The sequence below is a fragment of the Ornithorhynchus anatinus genome, chromosome X1 (genome assembly GCF_004115215.2).
Source record: "Ornithorhynchus anatinus isolate Pmale09 chromosome X1, mOrnAna1.pri.v4, whole genome shotgun sequence".
NCBI classification, from domain to species: Eukaryota; Metazoa; Chordata; class Mammalia; order Monotremata; family Ornithorhynchidae; genus Ornithorhynchus; species Ornithorhynchus anatinus.
In genome coordinates this window covers 64,282,646-64,309,006 of record NC_041749.1, presented here as the reverse complement: position 1 = coordinate 64,309,006, position 26,361 = coordinate 64,282,646, and the positions used below count along the sequence as shown (strand labels likewise).

At 42.4% G+C, this 26,361-nt stretch overlaps 1 protein-coding gene across 4 annotated transcripts in view; it reads right to left on the bottom strand.

Annotated features, from left to right (window-relative positions):
* PRICKLE2 (prickle planar cell polarity protein 2) overlaps positions 1 to 26,361 on the bottom strand; it is a 278,984-nt gene that overhangs the window by 66,048 nt on the left and 186,575 nt on the right. For 3 of the 4 annotated variants that reach the window (XM_029050890.1, XM_007668265.3, XM_007668266.4), the window contains one exon: positions 20,509 to 20,692. In XM_029050890.1, the coding sequence (XP_028906723.1) occupies positions 20,509 to 20,692 (184 nt within the window). Of the gene's footprint in view, positions 1 to 20,508; positions 20,693 to 24,672; positions 24,693 to 26,361 lie in introns of those variants that run through there. The other variant, XM_039910162.1, reaches the window with a different exon arrangement.

Below are 26,361 nucleotides of genomic sequence, written 5' to 3'. Positions count from 1 at the left end.
CCTTACTTATTTTGTTAATGAGATGTACATCACCTTGATTCTATTTATTTGCTATTGTTTTAATGAGATGTTCATCCCCTTGATTCTATTTATTGCTATTCTTTTTGTCTGTCTGTCTCCCCCAATTAGACTGTAAGCCCGTCAAAGGGCAGGGGCTGTCTCTATCTGTTACCAATTTGTACATTCCAAGCGCTTAGTACAGTGCTCTGCACATAGTAAGTGCTCAATAAATACTATTGAATGAATGAATGAATGGAGGACGAGCTTCATTCTGCACGCAGTACGTGCTCAATAAATACTATTGATTGATTCTACTACACTCTGAATTGGTCAAAACTTCAATAGTTACTGCCATTATGGGCATCCTATTTGGTTATTTGAATAATCAAATCAAGTTGTTTAATGAATCATCAGGCGTAGAATATTTAATAGTAGTAATAGTATTTATTAAGTGCTTACTATATGCAGAGCATTGTACTAAGTGCTGGGAAAGAACACACAGGTGAAAATTAGACATGGTTGCTACCCCTCAGGTGTAGCAGGGGGGAGGGAGTGGGAACTTACAATCCAAAAATAAAATGGGGGAGAGGAGACTGTCACCTGAAATTTAGGGATAGAATATTCATATTATGAGTTAGAGCCATCAGCTATAAAAATCAAGTAGTTTAAAAATGATTCTTTAGCATGATAATAAACAAGACAATAGGGTAAAATATGAGCCAGAACTGCTTTATGCAGATTACTATACCCTGGGGGGACATCTTCAAAATGACATACCTATGATTGGGGATTGTTTTGCAAAGTTATCCCTGTTCTGTGGATTAATAAAGCAGAAGAATACTGAGGAAGCATACCAGCCTGTAGCAGGGAAACCCTAGATACAGCCAAAGCTCTTCATTAGCAACATATAACTGAATGCAAAGATGGAATTCTCCTATCTAGGCAGACCACTGTTGAATGATGCCCTAATAGATAAGGAGGTACAACAACTGAATCAAGATTAACATTTCTTTTGGGAAACTGTCAAGTTGGATACACAGCATAACAATAAAAATAATAATAATAATAAATGTATTTTTATACCAATGGAATAGGTATACAATAAACAGATTAAACACAGTCCCTGTCGCACATGGAGCTCAAGATTCAGACCAAACTGAAGGGCAATAGAACTGTAATGTTGTCCATTTTTGTATACTGTTGTGAAACCTGATCCCACCACATATGCCACACCTAGCTGGGCCATATTCAACAAGTGTCAAGGCAGGGTCAAAAACAAGGAAGTTCTGAAGTCAGTCTACAAGTAGCAAAACAGTCTCTTTAACACACTTTGCTGGGTGAGATATGTGCCCAGAATAAATGACAGTAAGATGCTCAAATAGCTATTATATGCTGATCTGAAATGGAGTGACCAAAAGCAGGGGAGAAAGAAGATATGCAGTGAATATGCAGCTTCAGAAAGTACTCCACTACAGATGAAGGTTGGTTGGGTGATGACTCTGACTAGATGACCAGCCTGGTGTGTTACAGAGAAAAAAAAATGCATCTCCTTTTTCTACTAAGAATTTTTAGAGGATCAAGGTAATGAAGAAAACAAAAATCAGCGGCAGGTGCCATAAATAGCAAGCACATCAGCACAGCATCATGGGGGGAATGGAGGGAGGTTGTCTTTGTCTGAGCACAGTGTGGGAAGGTTTGTTGATCTATTATCAATGTATTTCAGTCACTCCTGCACTCTAGGCTCAATTTAACCTTGGATAGCATCATCTTTTAATAGGTAGAACTACCAACAAACCAAGATGAGCCAGAATGGAGAAGATATCTGGAACAATAACCATAAATATATCTAAATATATTTGTGGCACCTCAATAAGCCCCCCAAATAGGTAGGAAATGCTTATCCATTATGTTTAACAGTAATTGAGCACCTACTGTGCACAAAGCACTGTAGTAAGCATTTGGGGAACATATAAAAGAAGGATACAATAAGATCTCTGTGTTCCAGGAACTTGTAAACATCAAGAAAGATAAGCAGATATAAATAAATGAATATACATTAGTTCAGAGAGGACATAAACATAAGTAGATTCACAAATCGATAGCAAATAAGCAAGCAGAAAAATATGAGTGCTGAGGGGATGGCATAATAAGAAAGGATATATTAAGTAATCTATTGATGAAGATTCTAGAAGGGCTCTGGCAGAAGCAAGGGATAGGGTTTGCCAGTGGGGGTAGAGTAGGACATTCCACGTGTGGTAATAGGGGCATTGATGGGTCCGAGGGGCGGGAGTTGACAAGGAGGGAAGAATTGGAGATTTTTAGGGAAGGAGCAAAGAGCACAAGCAGAGGTGTAACAGGAAAGGACAGCAGATAGGTAAGAGGGACTCCACTGGTTGAAGCTAATGGTTGGGAATTTTAGTAGATCACTAACAAATACCAATGGCTGAGAAAATTATTAATGAACTTGCCTGGATGATTACTTTCTTTGTTTAAAAGCTCAAAGGCTTTCTTAATCTAGGCTGCTCCTGTCTATCCCCACAAGTGGGTACTGACCCCCAGCTCATAATTCACTTCTTGCCTCCAAGTGGCAGTCCTCCTAACCAAAAAAATTCACTTGAGCCTCAGCACAATCGCCTGACTTCTGCCTCACAGTTTTTCCACCTTTGAGGCTGCACCACCTGAACAAGTAGATAACCACTCAGCAGGTGAAAATTGACTGGATGGGAAAAGTTCTGCCTCTTTCCACATCCCTCCTAAGAGATGTAAATGGTGTGGCTACAGAGGTCTGCATTAACTAGTGTGCCAGGCCAATTTGAAAGATAGTGCCTTGGAGCATACCCATGACATTTTCTCATTCTGGGGAACAGGAGGGCATGAGTGCTTCCAGAGGCCCAGGATACTGGAGATTGGTATTGATTGGTATCATAAGAAATAGAAGAAAGGAGTTCTTAGGTTATCTGGAGCAACTGACAGGCCACATATGGCAAGACTACACTGATTTCAACAAAGATAAATAGACTACTAAAATAAACATATCCATGCAAGAATAACTGCCTTAAATATTACAAATAAAGAAAGCACTAAAATTAGAGGTTCCTGAATAATCAAAATATACTTTTACAGAAACTTGCAGGGAGGAAAAAAGTGAGTGTGAGGATATACTACTGCCTGAAGATGGGATGGAATTCTGGTCACGTGTTTGTTTCCATGTTATTGCCGTTCACAGTAGTTACAAGTAGAGAATTGTGAAGGCACCTATTGAAATATCTGAAAAAGAGATTATTAGCCACTTTGCTTTAGTAATGTGAAAACACTAGGTCCTAACTTGTAGAACTTCTGGCTTAAGACACTTGCAAAAGCACAAGAAACTATTGTTAAAAAGTTTCAAGAAAAGGCATCATGAGTTGAAGAAATGCCTGATTGTAAGATACGTGGAAATCTTCCCCCCCAAGAAAATAACAATACTTTGAGTACAGAAAATTATACAGTGATTATATAGTTGCCTATCATCCACAAGAATCCATTTGGGGAAAGAATATTTACTCATGCCTGAAGAACTGAAGAGAGGTTGTGAATTATCAAAGCAATATTTAGAACTCTAATAATCAGGCTATTAGAAAACATGAGCTATATTGATTAGAAAAATGCCTAGGAATCAGTTCTCTATTCATTATAAATCATATTCCCATTCCCTCATAATCTGTCTGATTCCTGCATCCATATCTTCTCTTCTGAGGAGCTCTAGTACCAAAACTCTCACTTCCTCAGTTTTCACTGTACAAGTCGAGATTTTTTTCACTCTCTCTCGCTATGTATATATATATGTATACATATATATATATATTTACATGTATTATTATATGTATATATACATATATATGTATATATATGTAAATATGTATGGATAGATAGATAGATAGATAGATAGATACCTTCATCATGAAGTCAAACTCTTTCTTTAAAAAGCTGGCTAAGGACAAATTTCTAATGTCAAATCTCCACCAACAATATGACAAAGAATCAAACATCCACCATATTAGCTTCTATTTTTAGCCTAGGATGCAACAAACATCGTGATTCTTCATAAAGCTTATGATTTGGTTGCATTTTAAACTAAAGAGATAAAGAGGAACACAAAGCACAGATAAGTGAGATCCATAGATAATCTAAACTTCCCTTATTTATCAGTTTCACTCTTTTTCCCTTACAAACTTTTATACCAGTAAAGAGTGTAAAATTGTTGAGCTTTACTTCCTCTCCTTGCTCGCTCTGGAAGCGCTAACAAACAATGGGATGGAAAGAAAGGAACAGCAGCAAAGGGTCTAGACAATCCAAAAATTTGATAGTCAAGAGCTGGCATTAACCAGTACCTTGGGTGTTTATATGCTGTCAGAATGGGCATCTTTTTCCCCTCCTAATTTTGTGGGCCATGACTAACTTTATCAGGGGTCAGGCAGGAGAACTTGCCTTATCTGGTTTTAATAAGCATTCAAAACAAGGCAGTAAAAGAGATTTTAGACCCAAACAATAGCTTCACTTGATCATGCCTGAACATTCTGTTCTAATTAGTCTTTTTAAAAGTCAGTAATAAAGACTTAAACCTCTAGAGACGCTTAAAAATTCTGCAATGCAGCTGACTCTGCTCTCAGGTACTATTCACAATATGTCAATAACATTATCAGCATCCCACAAAAGAAAATGATCCCAGCCCTTACAGGCTAGAGGAGCCTGGATGGTGAAGTGCAGATTAAAGTGGAACTGGAGATAGGAACGTGGACATTGTGTCAGTTCCGTAGTAAAGATGTGGAAGACACATGGAATGCAGAGCTAACTTAAGGTTTGTTGAGTCGATAGAGTGATCCCACTGAAAGGAAATGCAATGGGGATTTCAGGATCCACGTGATGGCAGGCATTGTTCATTCAGCAAAAAGCCTGGGAGTCTGTGAACTCATCCAGGAAATCTGAGTTTATAATAATGATTAAAAAAAATAGTATGTTTACAAGCTTACTATAGGCCAAGCTCTAAACTAAGCATTGGGGCATATGTGAGATAATCAGGTCAGATACAGTATCTCTCCCACACGGAGCTCACAATCTATGTAGATGAAAGAAAAGGTATTGTTAAAAACAGCATTCTGGGCATAGCAGCTCTTGATCTAAATGACTCTGTTTTTGTCTCAGGAAGTCCCCCATTTCAGGTGGGACATATATCACATCCGCAAATTCCAAATTCTGGGGGACAGGAGATTGCTTCTTACCCAAAACAGATAAGGCCTGCTTGGACAGGAGATTGCTTCTTACCCAAAACAGATAAGGCCTGCTTAAAGAGTTTCTTTTGTCATTGAAGAAAACACACTTGTCGGAGTTCTTCTGTGATTGGCTACTTCTCCTATATGTTGCAAATAAAGGCACAACCAAACAGGAGAGGGGGGCGGTTGTGTAAACGGGCACTCGGTCACCTTCCTCCCTTTTCTGATCTATCCAGCACTGTCTCTGAGTGTTACTTTTCCTTGCTTGCGTCACCACCTTGGGTTCGAATCCTCACTGCCTTTTTAGTTCCATTCCCTTTTCGAGTCCAGTTTCTTGGCGACCACGAAGGAACCCTCGTGCCGTGACCAACTTCAATGCAGAATGGATCAGAGAGGGGATGGTGAATTCACCTAGCGCGCAATTGTAAGTCTAAGGGATCCGCTTTTAGGGCCCGGATCCTCCCTCCTTTGACCTGATTCTGCAATTGTAAGTCTAAGGGATCCGCTTTTAGGGCCCGGATCCTCCCTCTTTTGACCTGGTTCTGCTTAATTAGGAGCGCCCGTCACAGAGCGGGTAAGCGGTGATCCTTTCCCAGAAATAGCGAAAGGGTTCTCCTCCCGGTGTAGGATTGGAGGGTTTCTAGTGAAAGACGTTTCACTAGGGTCTGGGAGACGTCCCAGGGTCTGGGAGACGTCCCAGGGTCTGGGAGACGTCCCAGGGTAGGGTCTGGGAGACATCCCAGGATCCTAATCATTTAGGAGGGACCGTTGATCAGTATGGGGTCAGGTCACAGTAAGCCTAATGAGTGTTTAACTAAATTGCAGAAGTTGTGGTACGAGGGTGTCCTTCCGGTACAAAAAGGAATGACAAGAAAAAAAAAATTCTTGCAGTGTCATAAAGTATGGATCCAATTTCAAGATCAAACCGGCCATTATATCTGGCCTGAAGGAGGTTCGTTTGATCCTCAAATTCTCAAAAGACTCCGGGAGATCCTATGTGTCTCTTGTGCCGGGGATATGTGTTATTGGTATTTATGGGTTGAGGCAACAGAATACGCCTCCCTTCGTCCAAAATCCTACGGAGGTCCACAGACAAGTTTTGGGCATCTTTAGGACCCATTCTCCAACCTGGGCAGATGTAGAGGACCTGTTGGAACCTTTTTTTACTAGAGATGAGAGGCAGCATATACGCGCCCAGACGGTAAAATTAGAAGGTGAAGGCCAGCCCCATGTGGCTTGGCCAGTTGCGGATCCTAATTGGAACTTGAATGTAGAAGGAGACTGGCAGCGCCTCACACAGGCTCGTCAGACCTTATTAATTGCCATTCAGGAGATAGGTAGGAAACCTCCTGATTGGGATTCCTTTAATGGGCTGAGGCAGAAGGACATAGAGACCTCAGACGAATTCTTTAATCGATTAAGTGAAGCGGCTGAGACTTTAGTACAGAAGCAGTGTGGCTCAGTGGAAAGAGCACGGTCTTTGGAGTCAGAGGTCATGAGTTCGAATCCCAGATCTGCCACTTGTCAGCTGTATGACTGTGGGCAAGTCACTTCACTTCTCTGTGCCTCAGTTACCTCATCTGTAAAATGGGGATTAAGACTGTGAGCCCCACGTGGGATGTCCTGATTCCCCTGTGTCTACCCCAGCGCTTAGAACAGTGCTCGGCACATAGTAAGCGCTTAGCAAATACCAACATTATTATTATTATTGCAGTTGAATTTGGATAATGATCGGGACGTCAGGGCTCTGGCTACCACCTTTGTTAAACAAGGGAAATTTTCTAATTATTTTGATAAATTTATTCCCGGATGGAGTTCTAAGCCTCTTACCGAACTCAGAGGGATTGCTTGTCATGTAGAGACTATGAAACAGGACAATGCAGCTAAGGTCCTGGTAGTCCAGGCACCAAGAAACTCCCCGAGGACCACTGAACTTGGAGAATTGCCCGATTCTCTTTGGAGCACAGGACCCTCAGCAATTTAACAGAGAATCCTGGAATTTGTGCCTTGAGGGTTATTGTGCCAGGACTGTCTGTACATCAAAACCTCTCTTTTTATGGATGGCATGCCTTTGCTCTTGGTCTTTTTCCCCACTGTGGGCATGGAAAGTCTCTCTGGCTCCCTTTTCAATCTCTCTGCTGAGCTCCGTCTTGTTAGCCAGCTACACAGGAGACGTCATCACCACCCTTCAGTCGGAGGTGAGTTCCCTGTCCCATGTCGCCCTACAGAACCGAATGGCCTTAAACCTACTCCTCGCCAATCAGGGAGGGGACTGCGTGGTCCTAAACCAGTCCTGTTGTTTCTATCTACCGGGATGAGTCGAGTCGCATAGAGACTGACCGTTCAGAAAATCACAACTCAAATGGGTCGCCTGCCTTCCCAGCGCGACTACGCTTCTGGGTCCTGGTGGGATTGGTTGGGACTCTTGAACATGCCTGCTTGGCTGGGAAATTTGACCAGTGGACTAATTGCCTTTGTCCTCCCTATTATATGTGCCCTTTTCCTGGTTTGCTGTGTCATTCATCTTCTAAAGCTGTGTTTCCAAAAGGCAGCCCAATCGATAATGCTGTTGTACCCAATGCTGTTGCACCCGTCAGGAGCACCCCTCACATGGGAAGACCTTCTCGAGATCACCCAGTGCTTGGACAAGACCTACAGCTCCCCATAGGCGCCGTTTCTCACGGAAGACCTTTGTACCTCGAGGAGGGACGTGATCTCCGCAGGGTCTGGGTCCTGCTGGGATTAAAAGGGGGGATTGTTAAAAACAGCATTCTGAGCATAGCAACTCTTGATCTAAATGACTCTGTTTTTGTCTCAGGAAGTTCCCCATTTCAGGTGGGATGTATATCACATCCACAAATTCCAAATTCTGGGGGACAGGAGATTGCTTCTTACCCGAAACAGATAAGGCCTGCTTGGACAGGAAATTGCTTCTTACCCAAAACAGATAAGGCCTGCTTGAAGAGTTTCTTTTGTCATTGAAGAAAACACACTTGTCCGAGTTCTTCTGTGATTAGCTACTTCTCCTATATGTTGCAAATAAAGGCACAGCCAAAAAGGAGAGGGGGGCCGTTGTGTCACTCGTATCTCTCCGGAGGTAAACGGGCACTCGGTCACCTTCCTCCCTTTTCTGATCTATCCAGCACTGTCTCTGAGTGTTACTTTTCCTTGCTTGCGTCACCACCTTGGGTTCGAATCCTCACTGCCTTTTTAGTTCCATTCTCTTTTCGAGTACAGATATCATATCTCCATTTTACAGGTGAGGAATCTGAGGCCCAAAGAAGTTAAGTAACTTGCCCAGGGTCACACAGCAGGTGAGTGGCAGAGCAGGATTAGAACCCAGTTCCTCTGACTCCCAAGCCTGTGCTCATTCAACTAGGCTGTTCCACTTCTAACATTTTGGTACTGAGGAATTAATTTACAGTCCGATGATATTATTAATCTCCTGGCCAATCCAATTGCCACTTCATATTCAAATCTGAAAATGAATTTGGCCTTAGATGGGAGTCAGATAGAGCATGCCTGTGCTAGTCTGATCTAGCCATAGTGCTCTTTGAGCTCATCTGGCAAGGTACATAAAGCCTGGGGACCCAAGTTCAAAGCTCACCTCTGAATGTTCTCTGAAAACAAGGTTTTTTTTTTAAAACTGGCAATTTGACTTCATGTTATATACACTGATCCATATTTAAAATAGTCATTCTATGTCAGTGATTTTTTTGAGCAGGGGTGGAGGGAATCAAAAGTAAATTCCCCACTGTTCATATAATGATTTCCATAAACAGTATAGGAAATCTATTTTCCCCCCAAGGATCCAAACAGTTGGGATGAAAGGGTCAGCAAATAATGATAATGTTTAACTCCTCTTTTCCATAGACACATCGCTGAGGAGCTATAAATGTGCCCTCACACCCTCTATATTGCTAGCTATTTTTATCATGCTGCTGTTTAATTGGATAGCGGCAGTGTCGGAGAAGGGGGGTGGTAGGGGGAAGGATGGCATGCTGCTGATCTTGTCAACAGCCTTCCCACCCACCCTTCTCTCTCCTGTTCAGAACATAAATGCTAAGGAGGGGCACACTGGGCTCTCTAGGTTGAATCATCCTGACAATAAAGAGGTGAAGCATCCTGACAAAAAAGAGGTGGAGCAAAACCAAAAAAAAGAGTATGAAATATCTTAGCAGTAGCCTTTAAGTGCCATATGGGCTCAGCAGGCAGAAAGGGACTCATGGAACCAAGACAACCCTATAAAAATGACTGGTAAATTTAACAAACCGACTTCGCTCACCCTCCAAATACATGCTATGGGGCAAGTCTTTTTAAATGGCTTAAGGGCAAACCACTTACCAGTCTAGCATAAATAACTACTCAAAAATAACTACAAAGGATAAGTAGACTAAGAATGAATGGTAACTCTCAAATTGGCTCTGTGACCCCAAACCAATGGCTTAAAAGTGGTGAGTCACTGCTCTATAATTGAGGGTCCAGCAAGTGCAAAGAATGACAGCTTATTCTGAACAGTTAGGAAAAGACCAGTGAATTGATTTTCAAAGCAGCTTTGGGTGTATATTGAAAAACTATAATGCATTTTAGAGTCAGAAAAAAACACACTGCATTATGACACTTGGTTCATTCTCTCACATTATATTAGCCTAGGAGAGGCAAATGGTATTCTTTAATATTAACTACCTACTCTGGGTGTTTGAACACTCTTAATTTGCTGCAGAGATGAGGAATTGAATCTTCATGAAGCAAGCATCTGTATTAGCCATCATCATCATCATTGTAAACATGGTCATCAACAATATTTAAGCCTTCATAACGGTGCAAGTCCCTGCACTAAATTCACATAGAACTTTGAAGGGCTATGGAGATATAATCCCCTCTCTTTTGTATCTCTCAATTCAGATGGAAGGAAACAAACAAACATACCATCAAAATTAGGGATTGGAGTCATGTAGGTGCCACATCCCAGTCCTTTTTGTAATGTCAGGATTCATTCATTCAATTGTATTTACTGAGTGTTTACTGTGAGCAGAGCACTGTACTGAGCGCTTGGAAGAGTACAACAATAGACATGTTCCCTGCCCACAGTGAGCTTAAAGTTTAGAGATGTGTGTGTTTGGTATGCATCCCATTCTTTTCCGTGAAGAAACACTTTAAGGAGCAGGGGAGATGAGCTGAGCTGGAAAGGAATGGAAGAAAGGATATGGTGGATGAGAAGAGGGGTTGGATAATAAATAGCATGAGCCATTGTAGGGTAGAAAGATGCACACTTATGGGTTGGTGAGAAACCTTATCTGACTTCAGTCTAGTGGAGTGGAGTAATGGAAAATGAGAGAAGATAAATTAAACAGAGCATGTTTAAATTTATCAGGAAAGGCACTGGTGGGGGGAGGAGTGGAAATCTTACGAACAACAAAGCAGAAGTCTAGAAAGATGACTGGCCGTTGTAGGCTGAAAGCTTGAGAAAGAGGTGGTTATAGTCACCGAAGAAGGGTTTGGAGTTTTGGCTATGGGGTGTGGGTGAGATTACAGTTTTTTGGGGAAAGTATGGGGGAACCAGGGTGGTGAGAAAGTGCTTTTTCTTAAAGTTAACTCAATGTTAAACATAAAAAAATAATTAAAAGGATAAAATGAGAAGAGGATGTGTCTCACACATTCCCCACCTAAATCCACTCCTTCTGAGCTGATCTTAGGTTAATGGAATCTTGGACAGTATCCTCCAATCAATAAATACTTCATCTCACCAAAGCAGGCAAGTATGCTATATAATGTCATTCTTTATTCATGAAGCTTCAGATGAACCAAGTCAAGCTCATTCCTATTGATGGGCTGTATATGAGGTTATATGTTCATATGCAGAACACACTTTAAAAGCTGCATCTTACCAATAAATACTCTGTAAAATTATTCACAACATAATATATTATGAAAGGAAATTAACTTGATAAATAGAACTGTATAGTATTGTCTTAGAGTTACAATGTTATCGGGTGGGGTTTCCATGAGGCGAGGACAATGGTCCATGATTAGAAGGGAGCTAGAAGAAAAAATGAATACAAAAAATAAACAAGAGACAGAGATGAGTGGGTGAGATATACACACAGACACACACAAGAACAGGAGCAAGGAATTGGATGGGAACTGCTGCTTCTTCCTCTTCCCTAATTAAGGGCAACTACCCTTTGGGCAGGTGAGAGTCTGACACATCTGCTTTAGATCCAGGTCCAAGCAGGAGCAGCATTAAGTTTCCTCTCTCTTGTGTTTGCTTCTTTTTTGACCTTTATGACCTTCCCCTGGCTTAGGAAGAGTGGATCCCCTACCCCATGCCTCCTGGATAACATGGGTAAGAGTGAGAAATTATCTTTTCTGTGTTCACACTGGGCTTGCAGCAGGATGGGAACATGAAATGGAATCACACATCTAGCTCCAAGAGGGAAGAGAGCCCTCTTGGGGCTCAGATGCTGGACCAGGCATAAGGAGGACTGCAAGCATAATGAGCCACCTCTCTCTGTGTTTGTTTCCTCCTTTGACCTTCACATTCTTCCACTGGCTTAGCTCAGGGGAGGGGGCCTTAAAGGGAAGAGTGGATTCTCTGGCTCCATGCCTTCTGGCTAACATGGAGAACAGTGTGAGCTTTTGTTTACACTTAAGTGACTGCAGGCTCCAGATATTTTCATTCTTCTCAATCCCTCAACTCACTATCTACAACCAGCACTTCCACTTCTGAATACCTTCCAATTGTCAATTCTTGAAATATCAGAGTGAGAGTCTCACTCAACGATAATGTCCAAACTGGATCCAAGGATGGCAGGGCAGTGAACAGGTCAGCCAATTTTCTTTTCTGGGTGTTAGTCCACTGGACTGATCCAGAAAAAGGGACTCTTGGGGAAACAGAATTCTTCTGTTCCTAGATTGTTTGGTGGACAGATGGAGCTTTTGACTTTGTCTATCCCATTCTTTCAGACCGACAAGTGTCACTTCAAAATCATACCCTTTCTAATCAATCAATAGTATTTATTGAGCACTTAACTGTGTGCAGAGCACTGTACTAACCATAGCTCTGAGTGATGATGGAAACAATCATTGGCCAGAAAAGATGACATCCCTTATAACACACTGGCTGGCCAAATGTGAAGTCATAACAGCACTGGGTGAGGCTATGTGTCTTGAGGAAGGATGGGTCACAGAGACAGATGCTGGACTCATCTTATTTTGAAGAAGTCTCTCCTCATTGGATTGGTAGCAGACTTGCTAAGAACAGTCCTTCCCATTCACAGAGGTAGAAGTGTCCATGTGGTGACACTGCACTGCCCCCGAAGCAACTTCTTTTTGACTGTGCCCTGCTCTGATGGTTCTGGTGTGCTCATGGTCTAGTTGTGTGGAGCACAAGTGTATTTTTTGTTGCTGTTATTCTTTGTTTAGTTTCTTGTTTTTGAAAGAAAGTAGAAAAGGCTACACCAGCCTTTAAGTCACTCAGCATCATACTCAGAGGTGGCTTCACCAAATGGGTGGGGTACAGAATAGTTTCAGCAGCTATTTAGGTCTCAGAGATAATATATTCCGTGAACACAGACTGCAACCATTTCCCTTACCAGCCATCACAATGAGTGTTCCTGGGATTAAGGGGGCTGGCCAAGAGAGTGTGGGTGGCTCAGTATTACTGCAAAAAATACCTCAAGCACACGTCCTACTGGAAGTGGAAAGTACCACTGCTGCCTAAGCAATGTTCAACCCAGATGACAAGGGGCCAAAATAGGTGTGCTACTGCATTTTCAGGAGCACAGTGTGCCTCAACGACACTCACAGACACAATTTTACCATCGGCAGCACTATCTTTGAACCAAAGGACATCTTTGCTGCTTTAGATTCTCCAAGATGCTTTCACACCCATTCTCATCGGACTCCCTGGTGGGGTGAGGGGAAATACCAAAAGCCAAATCCATGAAGCTTCAGAAGCCCCTAGGTAAATCAACATAAGACAGAAGAGCTAAGACACAGGAGTGGCAGATATAGTAGCTTACCACCGGCAATCTAATGGAAGTCTGGTTTGGGTGTGGAGGCTTTTCAAAATAAAGGTACAGCGAAATGTGTGTGTGTGTGTGTGTGTGTGTAGGTAGGGGGGCAGTTAGGTAAGAAATAGCTGTGAGACGCAAAGAAAACAGTCCTGTTTTGGGCTCAGACAATCTACATCAGATTGGTCTGAACTATTTCAGTTAGAAGAGGAGAGAAGAAGGGGTCTCCCCATTGGAAGTAGAGATGGGGACCAACCCTTCCCGCCCAACTCACCTCCAGGGCTGCACCTCCACATGCCACCAAAACTCTGGTCAAGTGCCAGGAAAGTCACGGAGCCAGTGTGGACCCTTTTCTCTTTGCCAGATGTGAAGCTCAAGGGTGACAACTCCATGGACACAAAGAGGACTATTGTCTCTATGGGATTTGCATTGTGGGGGTCAAGCCATTAGATTCACCCCCACAGCATTTTGGGCGGGGCAGGCAGTTGCAACTAGCCTGGTGTGCCTCTGGGAGTCTGAAGCGGAACCAAAACATTGGTTCCATCTTCTCACCTCCTTATGACAGGCTTTCGGGAGCCCAGCCCAGCATGAAACCCAGTGGGGTCTCCTGGGGCAAGCTGGGGTAGGGGGTGGGGGTAGTCCACTCTCTCACCTGATGAATCCATATGGATTGATAGGGGCTCTGGAGATGGAGGTGGGTATCCAGTCTTGGGAGCTGCTGCAAAACTCTGGGAACCATGCCCGGCTGGTTTGGAGGACTGCCATATCACTCCTAGATGGCAGAGCTGGCCACTGTATTCTGCTACCACTGCACAAGCAGCAGTATCCTTGGGTCAGATAGCCCATTCTGGGCCTAGAACCATAGTCACTACTGCATAGGTTCAGTCATCATTCAATCATATTTATTGAGCACTTACTGTGTGCAGAACACTGTAATAAGCACTTGGGAGTATACATTATAACAATAGACACATTCCCTGCCCACAACGAGGTGTGGCAGTAGCGGCAGAAGATGGAGGAGATGCTGTTCCTCTTCCTCTCCCTTCGGCTTTATCTCACCTCAGGGGATCAGAAGCTGGTCAATTTTGTGTCATCTTCAGTCCCACCAGGCAACCTAGTGGGGGCTCCAGGGAGAAATTGGGAATATGGGGGTGAGCCTCATAGGGGCTTCTCTCACTTTGATTGGGATAGGGCCTGGGCCAGAGGCTCCTCTCCCTCTTGGCCTAATTCCTAAGCCAGAAGGGAGTTCTGGGACCAAGAATGAGGCACCCCATCCCCAATAAGCTCTGGAGCCCAGCTGGAGTCTCTTTGCACCCCACTGGACTCAAGTACTAGAAAAGGGCTTCAGGTTTCTAGCCTGGGTCAGAGGGTTTGTACCTCAACCCCACCCCATCTATGCCCAAGGGGGCTACCTGAGCACTTTAAACCCCACCTGGATAGCAGGATGGAGGAAATTTCCTCTCCTTGAAGCCTCAATACTCAATATGAAAATTTAGTGCTTCTGGATGAGCTGGAGTTGTTTGGAACAGAGAGTTAACAGAAATGTTTGTGAGCCTCCCTGAGGGACCTGGTGGGTCAAATGAAACCTATGGCTAGATTATGCTGGCTTAGGCAACACTCACATAAGGAGACTCTTAATGGGAACCAAGGAATAAGCCATAGTGGAGGAGCCCAGTGGGTTGCTGACAGCTTACTAGGAAGATTTCCCTGAAAGGGCTTCCATATTGCCTCAGCCAGCCCTTGTAGAAGCTCAAGGGTTCATCTTTCGGTATCTAAATAGATGGTTATTTGAGGCTCAGGACCTATGAAGATCAAAGGGAAGAGTGAGGTGGGTGGGTTCAGGAGAAGGGACAAAGACAACAGAGAGAGACAGAGGACACTGCCCATTTTGCTCATTAGGAAGACTAGCTGTCCAAATCAGCATCAAAGTCAAAGTTGAGCCCAGAACCTTGGATCTTTGTACTGTAGTTCAGTGGAGCATCGACAGATCCACAGAGAGCTCAAGCATTAGTAGTAAAAGATGGAGCTCTATTCACCTTGAATTATTGACTAGATGGATGACCTCCAAAATTCAACCAGGAAATTGATTTAAAGAGCCTGGTTAAAACAAAACAGATGCACATTGCTTTCATTATTCAAGCAATTGACTAGAAAAGGCTTATCAGAGTGGTCCCAGGGGAAACAGAGGCAGGAAGCATAAATTAACATCCACAAGGGAAATATGGCATGTTTCTAGATGGCAAAGACTTTAGGTGTGACTATCATTCATTTGGAAACAAAACAAAGTTCATCATTCAGAGGAATTTCTTGTAGTGCCTTTGAAGTGCCATGCCGAGTCTCAGAAGGTGTCATTTGCTGAAAAGACTCTGATTTTAGAAAAGCTACTTTTCTGAGAGATTTCTATTTAAAATCCATGCTCCAGTGATTTTTCCTGCCATGTTGATAAGACTAGTTTGGTAGCAAGGCATCACTCTCTTCTCGCCTCCCGTAACTCATCAAAGCACGAAGTCAGTGATAAATCTATAAAGCTAAATTTGTAGCATTCCAATCGTCTCCATGAGTGGAGGCTGTGCTTCCATAAACTTCTATTTATAAATTTGTCACAGTATAAACAAGAATTGGACTGTTATGTCGGAAACCTCTGAAGGAGTTTAGCTCTTCCCTAATAGCAAAGAGAGCACAGATAAGTAGCGACACAGAATATTTCATTTTGTATAAATGTTTGCTCTGTCAGGTTTACTCCTCTTTGGTCAGCACTGTTTAAGCTAGATTCCCCTCACCTGGGGAACTCTCCCTCTGGAGCATAGTGAATCCAGCCTCCCAGTTCTGTGCTGCTAAGGCCATCCCAGTTTGGGGTTGGGTTCCTGGCTGAGATCCCCCATTTTAAGTCCTTGAGGACTGGTATTACATCTTTGACATCTCTGTATGTTCCCCAAACACTTAATACAGTGCTCTGAACCTAGCAGGTCCTCAATAAATGCTGTTGATAATGATTCTGATGAAATTTGACATTGAATTGGCTGAAGTGAGGGACAAGGGCCAGAGACTAGAACAAGAAGGAAATTGTAGTGTGTATATACACTCAGAAATCCTGCCACCCACATCCTGATCTTCCCACATCAGTTTTCCTACTTGGAATAAATGTTGGGGGGAGGGGGGAAACAGATGTGGCGAAACCTAACATCTGCTCAGACATGTAAGCATGTGACCTTTTCCATTGCTATATATATATTTGCTGGGGTTTTGAGGCAGCAGGAGGAGAGAAGATCCACTCCCCTTTTTGATTTGGCTAGACTATGGCTAAGAGAGGATAGCTTAGCAAGCTCTTCAAAGGCTAGCTTCTGTGGGCCTCACTTGGCCCAGGTGCTGCTGGGCTCAGGCCTGCCAGCCACTGAATAATTCAGGACATAGTCTGCCTGAATCTGGGACTTGAACAAAAAACACAGTGTGTATTGGAGGGTGGACTTTTAAGCATGGAGGTGTGGCTCTTTTGAAATGGTTGCTAGGTGCTGTGCCTGTGCGTGCAGCCCAGCATATTCCCAGTTCCAGTGTTGACTAGCTCAGGCTATAGCAGCAACAGCAGCAGGTGTAAACACAGTTAAATGCCTTGCTTTGTTTTGGTTTCACTGCCCACCGAGCCAAGTAGATGAAACCAAACAAAAAGGACAGCTAAAGGCACAGTTAAGCCTTTCTTCTTCTCCTTTGCTGAGGGATTCTGGCAAGAGGAAGGGGTGTTTGTAAGCATCCTCTCAAACTTGGCTATGTTCAATTCTTGGTTGGCCTGACTTACTTGGCTCCTCCACACATTACTGTCCAATACGAAATGGAGGAGGCTGAGGGTCTCTTTGCAGAGCTCTAGTAGCCTGATTCAGCCATTCCCCCTGTACAAGTGCTGAAGTGATAGACAATAAAGGACTGGCTCAGACATAATGAACTTGAAGTTTCTTTTCCCAGCTTGGTGTTTTCACCTTAATCATCTCAAACCCACTAACACACTTTACTGAGACAAATGCAGAAAGGGCTTTCCTTACCATTAAATTGATCAAGCTGGTTTAACAAGATTGAGAGTAAATGCATCAATTCATCCCAATGAAATGTTCCTATCTATCTTCTGATGAGATCATATTTCACTGCAGGGGTTTCTCCCCCCTCCAAGAAACAGAAGTTTATAGAACCATCTTGAGATGAGGTTTAATCCCAGGTGAGGGGGTAAAATGAAAGGCTGTTTTTCAAAATGAGAGTACAAGAATTCCCAACTGGGGTGTTTACATTTTACTAAAACACAAATGATGGTCAAATACTTATTACCAGTTCATTGGGTGCTTTATATAATGATTTTTAGTGGTCTCTGGCATGGGGAGAACCTTCCTCTCATTCAAGTTTTATCTGATATATTAGGAAAGAGTTGGGGACACACTGCTCTTCAAGCTGTGTGTTTTTATACTTGTCTTAAAGCCAGAACAGTCCCCTTTAAATATAAAACAGTTCTGATGAACTATAGCTACTTTTGGAAATTAAGAGGTGAATAGTAGATGCTTATTAGCTTCATCTATGTAATTCTGGCCTGTAAATTCTCATTTCATTTACTGAGGAAAGAGTACTTCTGAAGGCACCAAGAGACCTGGGGAGATTGTTTATAATTATCTAATTCATGAAAATTGATTAAGTTGAAGATTGGCAAAAGGAAGAAAGAAGTCAGTGTAATTCTCGCACTAAAGAATTGAAAGAGAAGGAAACATTGTCTCAAGTATGTCTTCTTAAAACTTATGTCGCTACATTAATCATTCTCTCAAAATACATTCATGAAAGAACGACAACTTTGTTTTCTCTGAAATATACCTGGTAAAGGCCTGCTGCCCAAATAGGAGAAGTGCTCATTCGGAGATTCAGTCATAACTACCATTTTGCTATTGCTGTTATCCAGGCTCAAATCAGGCAGATCGTTGGAAATTGAACATTCATGCCAAATCACCTGATGAATGTGAAAAGCAGGAACTTGGAAATAGATGAACTTAGCTAATGGAAGGACCAAGTGCAGCTGTCCACAGTGCTGTTTTGTGAACAACAACAACAAAAGGCAGTGGGCTTCCAGATGCTCTGGGTGGATAACTAAAAGGAGAGCAAGGGAATCAACTGGCATAACACAAACTTAGGGCATCTGTTTTTTTGAGCTATGGAAGAACCATTACATTTCAACATTTAGGAAAAAAGTTTCAGTTCATCCAGGGTTCTAGTCTAGATTGAGCATCCTCAACATCCATCCTTAAAGAAAATGGAGAAGGACAAAAAAATTAAATCTGATTATAAATGGAAGATCAGTTGCTTTACTGCCTGTGTCTTAAACCTGCCAGATTACATATTTAGGTTATATTTTTAGAGTTTTTGGTCTCAGATGTTTCTTGGTAAGTATGTTTACAAGAAAATAAAGAATCCCCAGGTGAAGAGCTGTTATCAAGTAAAAAGCTTCAATTCCTTGGGAATACTTGAAGTTCCTGATATATGTTCTCTCCACTATCAATCAATTATTCTAAAAAGTCTACTCTGCAAAGAGCCCTATGCACTTTCATATCTGTTCATTTATCCCTGTAGCATCCTTGGGGGGTTGGTGGGGTAAAGGGCAAAGGAAAAAGGAGAAATCACTTGCCTCTTTTTAAATTATGTAGAAACTGAACCCCAGAGAAAGTAAGTAAAACCTCAGTGAGGCAACAGTAGAGCAATAGGATTTATGCTTCATCGTCGTGAACTTGCTAAGTGTCATTGCCCCTCCCAGAGAGAATCTCCCTGCTAATGCTGACTTTTATCAGTCAATTTAAAAGAAATAAAAAAAACCTTGCATTTTCCCCTCCATCCCCATCTCTTTGGGTATGAGTGTGTGTGGGTGGGGGGCTCCATCTACCTTTGCCCCCATCATGCTGATTGCCTGCTCCATCTGTCTTTGAAACAAAAAAAATCTCACCCCTGCACTGGTCTCATTCCTCACCCTTGCCATCTGCCCCATTCCTGCTCCTCCATTGTTTTGGGAGACTGGGGAAATGGAGGTGGCCTGAGGGTGGGGTGGTAAAGAGCAGGTCGGGGACAGGACCAGTGGGGCAGCAGGGATGAAGGGGCTGGAGAGGAAGGGGATTTTCTTTTCTAAAAACAAAAAAAAATCAGACAGGACAGGGGTTCAGTGCGGTGGGAATAGGAGTGAGTGAGATCACCCAAGGCTATTGGGGTGGGAATGGGGGAAAGAGGTGGAGGACAACTTCTTAAAAAAGGCAGGTTAGGACAGGATACGGGGAGAGGGCTGGGTGAGTGGGGATGGTAGGCGATAAAAAAAAAATTGCTTACCTAATGATAGCTGGCAGCGACGGGCAGTTTCTCTCTGGGCATTTCAGCGACACCGAGTGAGTTCGCCTGTCTGACATGGTGCCACCGCTTGGACAAGAACCTAGGTGTACTGAATCCTCATCTGGAGCTCTAGAGATGCTGCCTCCCTCAAGAGCTTTTGGGGAGGATAATGGAAATACCCAGCTTCTGGAGGCTGCAACTAAACCTGGTGAATCAGTCAGTCAACAGCATTTATAGAGTGGCTACCATGGGTAGAGCACTGTATGTGACACAAAGTTGGGAGGCTACAAAGGAAGAACAAATTCATGGTTCCTGCCTCCAAACCCCATTTATGAATTCCAAGTGCCTGGAAATTAATTCAGCATTTAGGAATCTCAAACTTTGGAGCAGGACAGAAAGAAAATGTGACCGAGTTTCTTCCAAGCAAACCAACAGTATCTACAGTCTGTGGGTGGTGCCAAAATCTATTTCAGGAAATGTTTATGTCTTTACGAATAAAGACAAGTTAACTTAATATGTAAACCTGAATGATTGCACAGTAAAGAAAAAGGTTAATTCTACTGTTCCTTTCTTCTTTTAAAATACCAGTACCTCAGTGATCAAAATCAAACTACTCTTTAAATATGACCTTTTTGCCAAATTAAGTATCACATCTTAAGTTGAAACATTTGTCAAAACGCTTTCCAACCTCTAAAATAATCCTTAGTAAACATATGCTTGTCATCAGAAACATGCTGAGAGAAGTCAATCTAATTAATCTTCTATTTAGCCATAGTAAACCATCATTTCCCAAGTCCAATGACTTAGCCCCATGATTTTGTTCTAGGTTCAAAAGAGTAAAACATTATTCTGGGATAGAAACAGAGGGGCCAAGAAAGCTAAGTGGAAAAATTCAGATCCAATCCAAATGCTACCTGCTCTGGCTTTAAACCAGGTGGAACCCAAGCATACTCTTCCAGGGCACAGCCCGAGTCATCGTCTGATGCGGAATTCCTCTGGAAGTCAAACATGAGTTTGCTGACAGTCTTCTCCATCTCCAAAGGCATCACTGTCACAATATGCTCCTCCTGGGGGCACTTACAGTGGAGGCAAATCTTCCTGAAAACAAGGAAAATCCACAGGTGAGTTTGAGGTTGGAAAATGAAACCATTTTAGCAACGTCTGCCACTGGTTGGAGCCTGGATACCAAACTATAAACACATTCATTGGCACCAGGTCTCTGGCATAAGCCCAGAGCATCCAAAGCACTCTTCTACTTTGACATGTATTATAATAAAAACAATAATAATAATAATGGCATTTGTTAAGCACTTACTATGTGCCAGGCACTATACTAAGCAATGGGGTGGATACAAGTAAATTGGGTTGGACAAGGTCCCTGTCCCATATGGGGCTCAAAGTCCTAATCCCCATTTGATAGATGAGGTAACTGAGGCACAGAGAAGTTAAGTGACTTGTCCAAGGTCGCACAGCAGACAAGTTGTGGAGCCAGAATTAGAACCCAGATCCTTCTGACTCCCAAGCCTGAGCTCTATCCACTAGGCAATTCTGCTTCTCCACCTTTTGTGGGTAGGAAGAGGAAACAACCAACATGTTAGGATGGCCACAGATGGTAGATTCCTTAAGATGCAGAAACAGAGATTTTCTTAGAAATAAAATTTTCCAAGAGGCACTGAAATATATATTTTTCACCAGGTTGAATGAAGGGGTAATTGGCAAGATCTTGACTGTGATACAGAAGTTTCATACCTTGAATAGACAGAATCTCCAGATTTGACTACTACTCACACTGTACCAACATCCCTAGTCCTTGAAACTGAAGTGCTTTTGAACACTTCACTGAACATGAGTGAATGCGATTCTCTTCAAAGTAAGAACATTTTCCCGCAAATCAAAAGTGCTTCAATGTCTCGGGAAACATTTACCTCCAGTTTTCAGGACTGTGGATTTGAGTTTCTAATTTAGAAAATCCACTATTCACTTCTTCAGTACATCTTATAGGTATATAGATCCTTGTAGATCACAATGTAATTAATGGGCTTCAGGCAGAACCACAGGAAGATAAAAATACCAACCTAGAACTCTTTTTTTTTAATGTTAATTGTGGCTTTTCTTAAGCACTTGCTATGTAAGTGCCAAGCACTGTACTAAGCACTGGAGCAGATGCAAGATAATCAGCTTGAAGACAGTCCTTATCTCATATAGGGCTCATGGTCTAAGTAAGAAGGAGATCAGGTGTGGAGTCCCCATTTTACAATGAGGAAACTTAGGCACAGAGAAGTTCAGTGACTTGCCCCAGGTCACATAGCAGGCACATGGCAGATCCGGATTAGAACACAGGTACTCTCACTCCCAGGCCCGTGCTCTTTCCACTATGCTATGCTGTTTCTCTGTAGTTTATCGGCTTACCTATCTATTACTTCAGAAATGATGAAACATTAAAAAGACCAATGAGCACAAAGTGACACCACTTGTTTCAATTCCTGGGCCTTAAACAATGAAAGACTCAAAAGCCTAACAGGTCCTCTTTAAGCTTTTAATTTTAACTTAATTTTTACATCTTCTTTAAAACAAACCAAGAATATTAATACCATCATCCAGATTTAAGTCTGAATTTCCATTTAGCCAGCAGAACACAAATATTAAAGAGACTCAGTTTAGTCAAACCATGGAGATTTGCCAGATTTTCCTCATTTCCTGCTTTACATCAGATCTAAAACACACACAGACCCAAATGCACACTAGGTGTCTGGTTTGCATCTAGTGACTCAAAAAGCTCAGTTTAGCCTTGGGCTGTTACCTGCAAAAATAATCAAGGCACAATTTCACGTGAATATTTTAATCAGCTACTGTGAAATGTCCAGGACTATAGGAGAAAGGTTGATTCTATAGAGATTGCTCTCCCAGTTTAGGAAAGAAGGAAAAATAATTCAACACGTTGAGAAAAATTCAACTAAAATATTCAGGACTAATTCTTAGCAGTAAAATATTCATTTTAATAGACTGTGAGCTCCGCCTCTAGACTGTAAGCTCCTTGTGGGCTGGGAATGTGTCTACCAACTTTGTATTATACTCTTCCAAGTGCTCAGCACTGCACATGGTAAGCCCTCAAAAACCACTGATTGACATAAAACAATTTTACAAGTTTAAGCTCCAGAATATCCATCAGGGGTTCTCACATAACTTGACAGGAAACAGCAAAATATTTAAAGTTCAAGAAACTAACAAAAATAAACTTCTACATCAAGAGAAAAAGCTGGGGATTGTGGGGAGGGAAGAGACTCCCCAAGAATTATGGAGGCATCAACAGCATCTGTCACAGTGTATAGATTGCTCTTTCCTGATATCAAACCAGAAGGAAAACAAAGAAAATAAAAGTAGTTTCTCAGTCTAATTCACTGGGTCACCAATCTGCATCCCAGAGAAACATGCTTTCCCAGCAGCATGCCACAGATGTTAATGTAAATTATTACTTTCATATACACTTCCCAGTCTCTATGTGATGAGAAGTGCTTCTCACCGCATGAACTCTCCCACTGCTGGGCTGAGCAAAACTGTTCCCTTTTAAGTCGGGCTGTAATTCCTCTGTAGGGTTCTGGGCACATCATAAACCACTTGAGAGGCAAGCGCGGAATCTCTGTGACTGGGATCCCGCAAAGACTCCGGGCAGCCTTATGGATCATAAGGCGTTATTTACTTTTTTACCACATTTCAACATATCTGGAGCACTCAAAAACATTAACTTACAATAAAAATCTCAGTGCCTACCTATGCCTCTTCTGTTGCTCTCTTCCCACCCCCTATTGATAGGACTAGTGGTATTTCTATAACATTTTCTGTTGGCAATGTTCTTTCCTAGTGTTGTTGATTTTCCCTCCTGGCAACCCTATGTGCTAGGCTATCTCGTGCAGCCAGTTTTACAAATCAGGAACGCGAGGCCCAGAAATACAGAATTACTTGCTCCAGGTCCACCCAAAGGGGAAGTGACTGAGCCAAGGTAAGTGCTTGCACTTTTCTATTATTTCCTCTCCTTCCTGTGAGCAATGGTCAAGAAGTTTTACACCCTCTACTACATAAACAAGACTTTAAGAATGACAAATTCTGGAGTATGTAGGAATTGTGATTTGAGCCTTTTTTTTCCAAGAATTCTCAAAAATAGGCTCAAACGAAAATTCTGTTTACCAGAATCTTCTCTCATGGAATAGTACGAATTTCATTCTGTCATAATTGACATTCTATTTGCACATAAGTAGGTTTGTAAATAGCAAGTTTCCTACAGAAAGTGCCATAATTCATAGAGTAAATGTTCAATATTTTGCCACATAGTAGTTTGCCATTATTTGTCCACTTTATCCGCTCAGAAGGTACATTCTGGCAGTCCTTGATGGTGCCCTCCACTACTGTGCATTGGCAACTGAGAAGATGGAATCTGAGGGGCTTCAAATGTCTTCTCAGTAGCCTTTTAGAGGATAGATGGATTCCTTGATTGTGCCATGCTATTCCACTTTCTCCTACAAACAGACTTCTTAGATGAGTGCATTGTCCTGAAAAATTCCAAGAGACCTAAATCTACTTGCAAAGATGCATTATCACATGCTACAACACCAAAATGGTTTCTGTTGTGTGGAACATAGAGCAAGACAGGAGGTAACTGACTAAGTCTAGATGCGGTATTTAAATCATTTCTCAAAATTGGTAAGACTACCCTTTCTAACCCAATTTTCAAGAGCATGTAATGCTCAAAGTGGCAGAGTAAAATTCACATCAACCCCAATTGCCAGATGACCAACCTGCAGTTTGTTTATCTCTAAGCTTTGTCTCCATCCTGATGCATAGGAACAGCCTGCTAGTCAATATTTTTGGCACTTCGCTGGTGGGTATTATGTTCTACACTAATAAGGGTCACATTGCTAACCCTCCATCTGCCTTACCACTTCCATCTAACCTATAGTATGGTTGGCTCTGTGGAAAAGATTTATGGCTGGTGGAAATCATGTAAAACAGTCAACCTTTGCAAGCAGAGTAGGCCTTAACACCTAAAGTGTGGCAACAATCCAGTATGGTGACACACTGCTTACCTTGGTCTTGACTTGACAACATCCACCTCAGGAAGGAAGGCAGCTGATTCTGCAAAATGTATTTTTGTAAAGAAGGCCATTTGTTGGAATGATCTGAAATCCTCCAATGAGTCTTAGAAAATTAAATGTGTACTTTATGCACTTAAAGGCTTCTGGGCTACTGTTTCACTAAAAGGGAGAAACACTGTCTCAGTCTTCTCTTCACTTAGAGCTATTTAACAGAACTCTCCTCAAGCTTAGTGGGAGGAGAATCTGGCTCAAGATGAATAAAACATTCATCGCACATACCAGCAGAGCATTAACACTGAATACACAGTCCTGAGTCCAAAAAAATTGATGTGCTCTGACCTGATACCACACAGCAACATTAGATCAAATATTTGAGGGAAAGGAATCCTCCCATAGAACAAGTGACTTGGGAATTAATAAAAGAAAGAATCAAACCACTTTAAATGTACCTCATCGATAAACAGCATGAACTCCTCGCCAAAAACTTGCAAAACTATGTAGAACTTTTTGGGATCAAGATCCAGCAGGAATATCCAAGAAGAGAGTAATAGTCTCACTGCTTCAGTACATCCTTCTCTATTTTCATACCATTTGGAACCAACTGTACCATTGAAATACATGGACGAGCAAGATGGTAGAATGGTGGGTAGGCAAGGAATATATTTCAGGGCTGGAACTCCAAGACAAGAAGGGATATGGGTATGAGCCAGGGAAGATAGGTTTAACCCAGACAGGCATGTTTTAAGTGGTAGTGTGGATTCCAGTATACTGACACACATCCCACATTAAGTGGGAGTATTTGGAACATGTAAGCACTGTCCTGTCATCCAAAAAGGAATGATGAAGGAAAGGGCTTAGTACCTACTATTACTACTACTACTACTACTCATGGCATTGCCTTCAACACTGTCAACCACCCCCTTCTCCTGGAAACATTATCCACTGTCAGCTTCACTGACATCATCTCCTGGTTCTCCTCCTTTCTCTCTGGCTGTTCATTCTCAATCTCTCATGGGCTCCTCCTCTGCCTTCCACTCCCTAAGTGTGGGTGTCCCTTAAGGTTTAGTTCTGGGTCCCCTTCTATTCTCCACCTACACCCATTTCCTTGGATAACTCATTCACTCCTATGGCTTCAACTACAACCTAAATCTACATCTCCATCCCTAATCTCTCTCCTCTCTGCAGTCTCGCATTTCCTCCTGCCGTCAAGATATCTCTACTTGGATGTCCTGCCGTCAACTAAAATTTAACATGTCTAAGACAGAATTTCCTCCTTACTGACCTCCCTGCCTCCTGTCTCTCCCCACTCCAGGCCATATTTCATTCTGCTGCCCGGATCATTTTTCTACAAAAACGTTTAAATATGTTTTCCCACTCTCCTCAAGAATTTCCAGTGGTTGCCCATGTACCTCCTCAAACAGAAACTCTACTATCAGCTTAAAAGCAGTCACCTTGCCCCCTCCTACCTCATCTTGCTACTCTCCTACTACAACCAAGCCCACCCACTTCACTCTTCTAATGCCAATTTATTCACTGTACCTCAATCTCATCCATCTCGCCATCAACTGCTCACGCATGTCATGCCTCTGGCCTGGAATGTCCTCCCTTTTCACAGTTGACAGACAATTACTCTACCCCACTTCAAAGCCTTATTGAAGGCACAGCTCTTCCTAGAAGCCT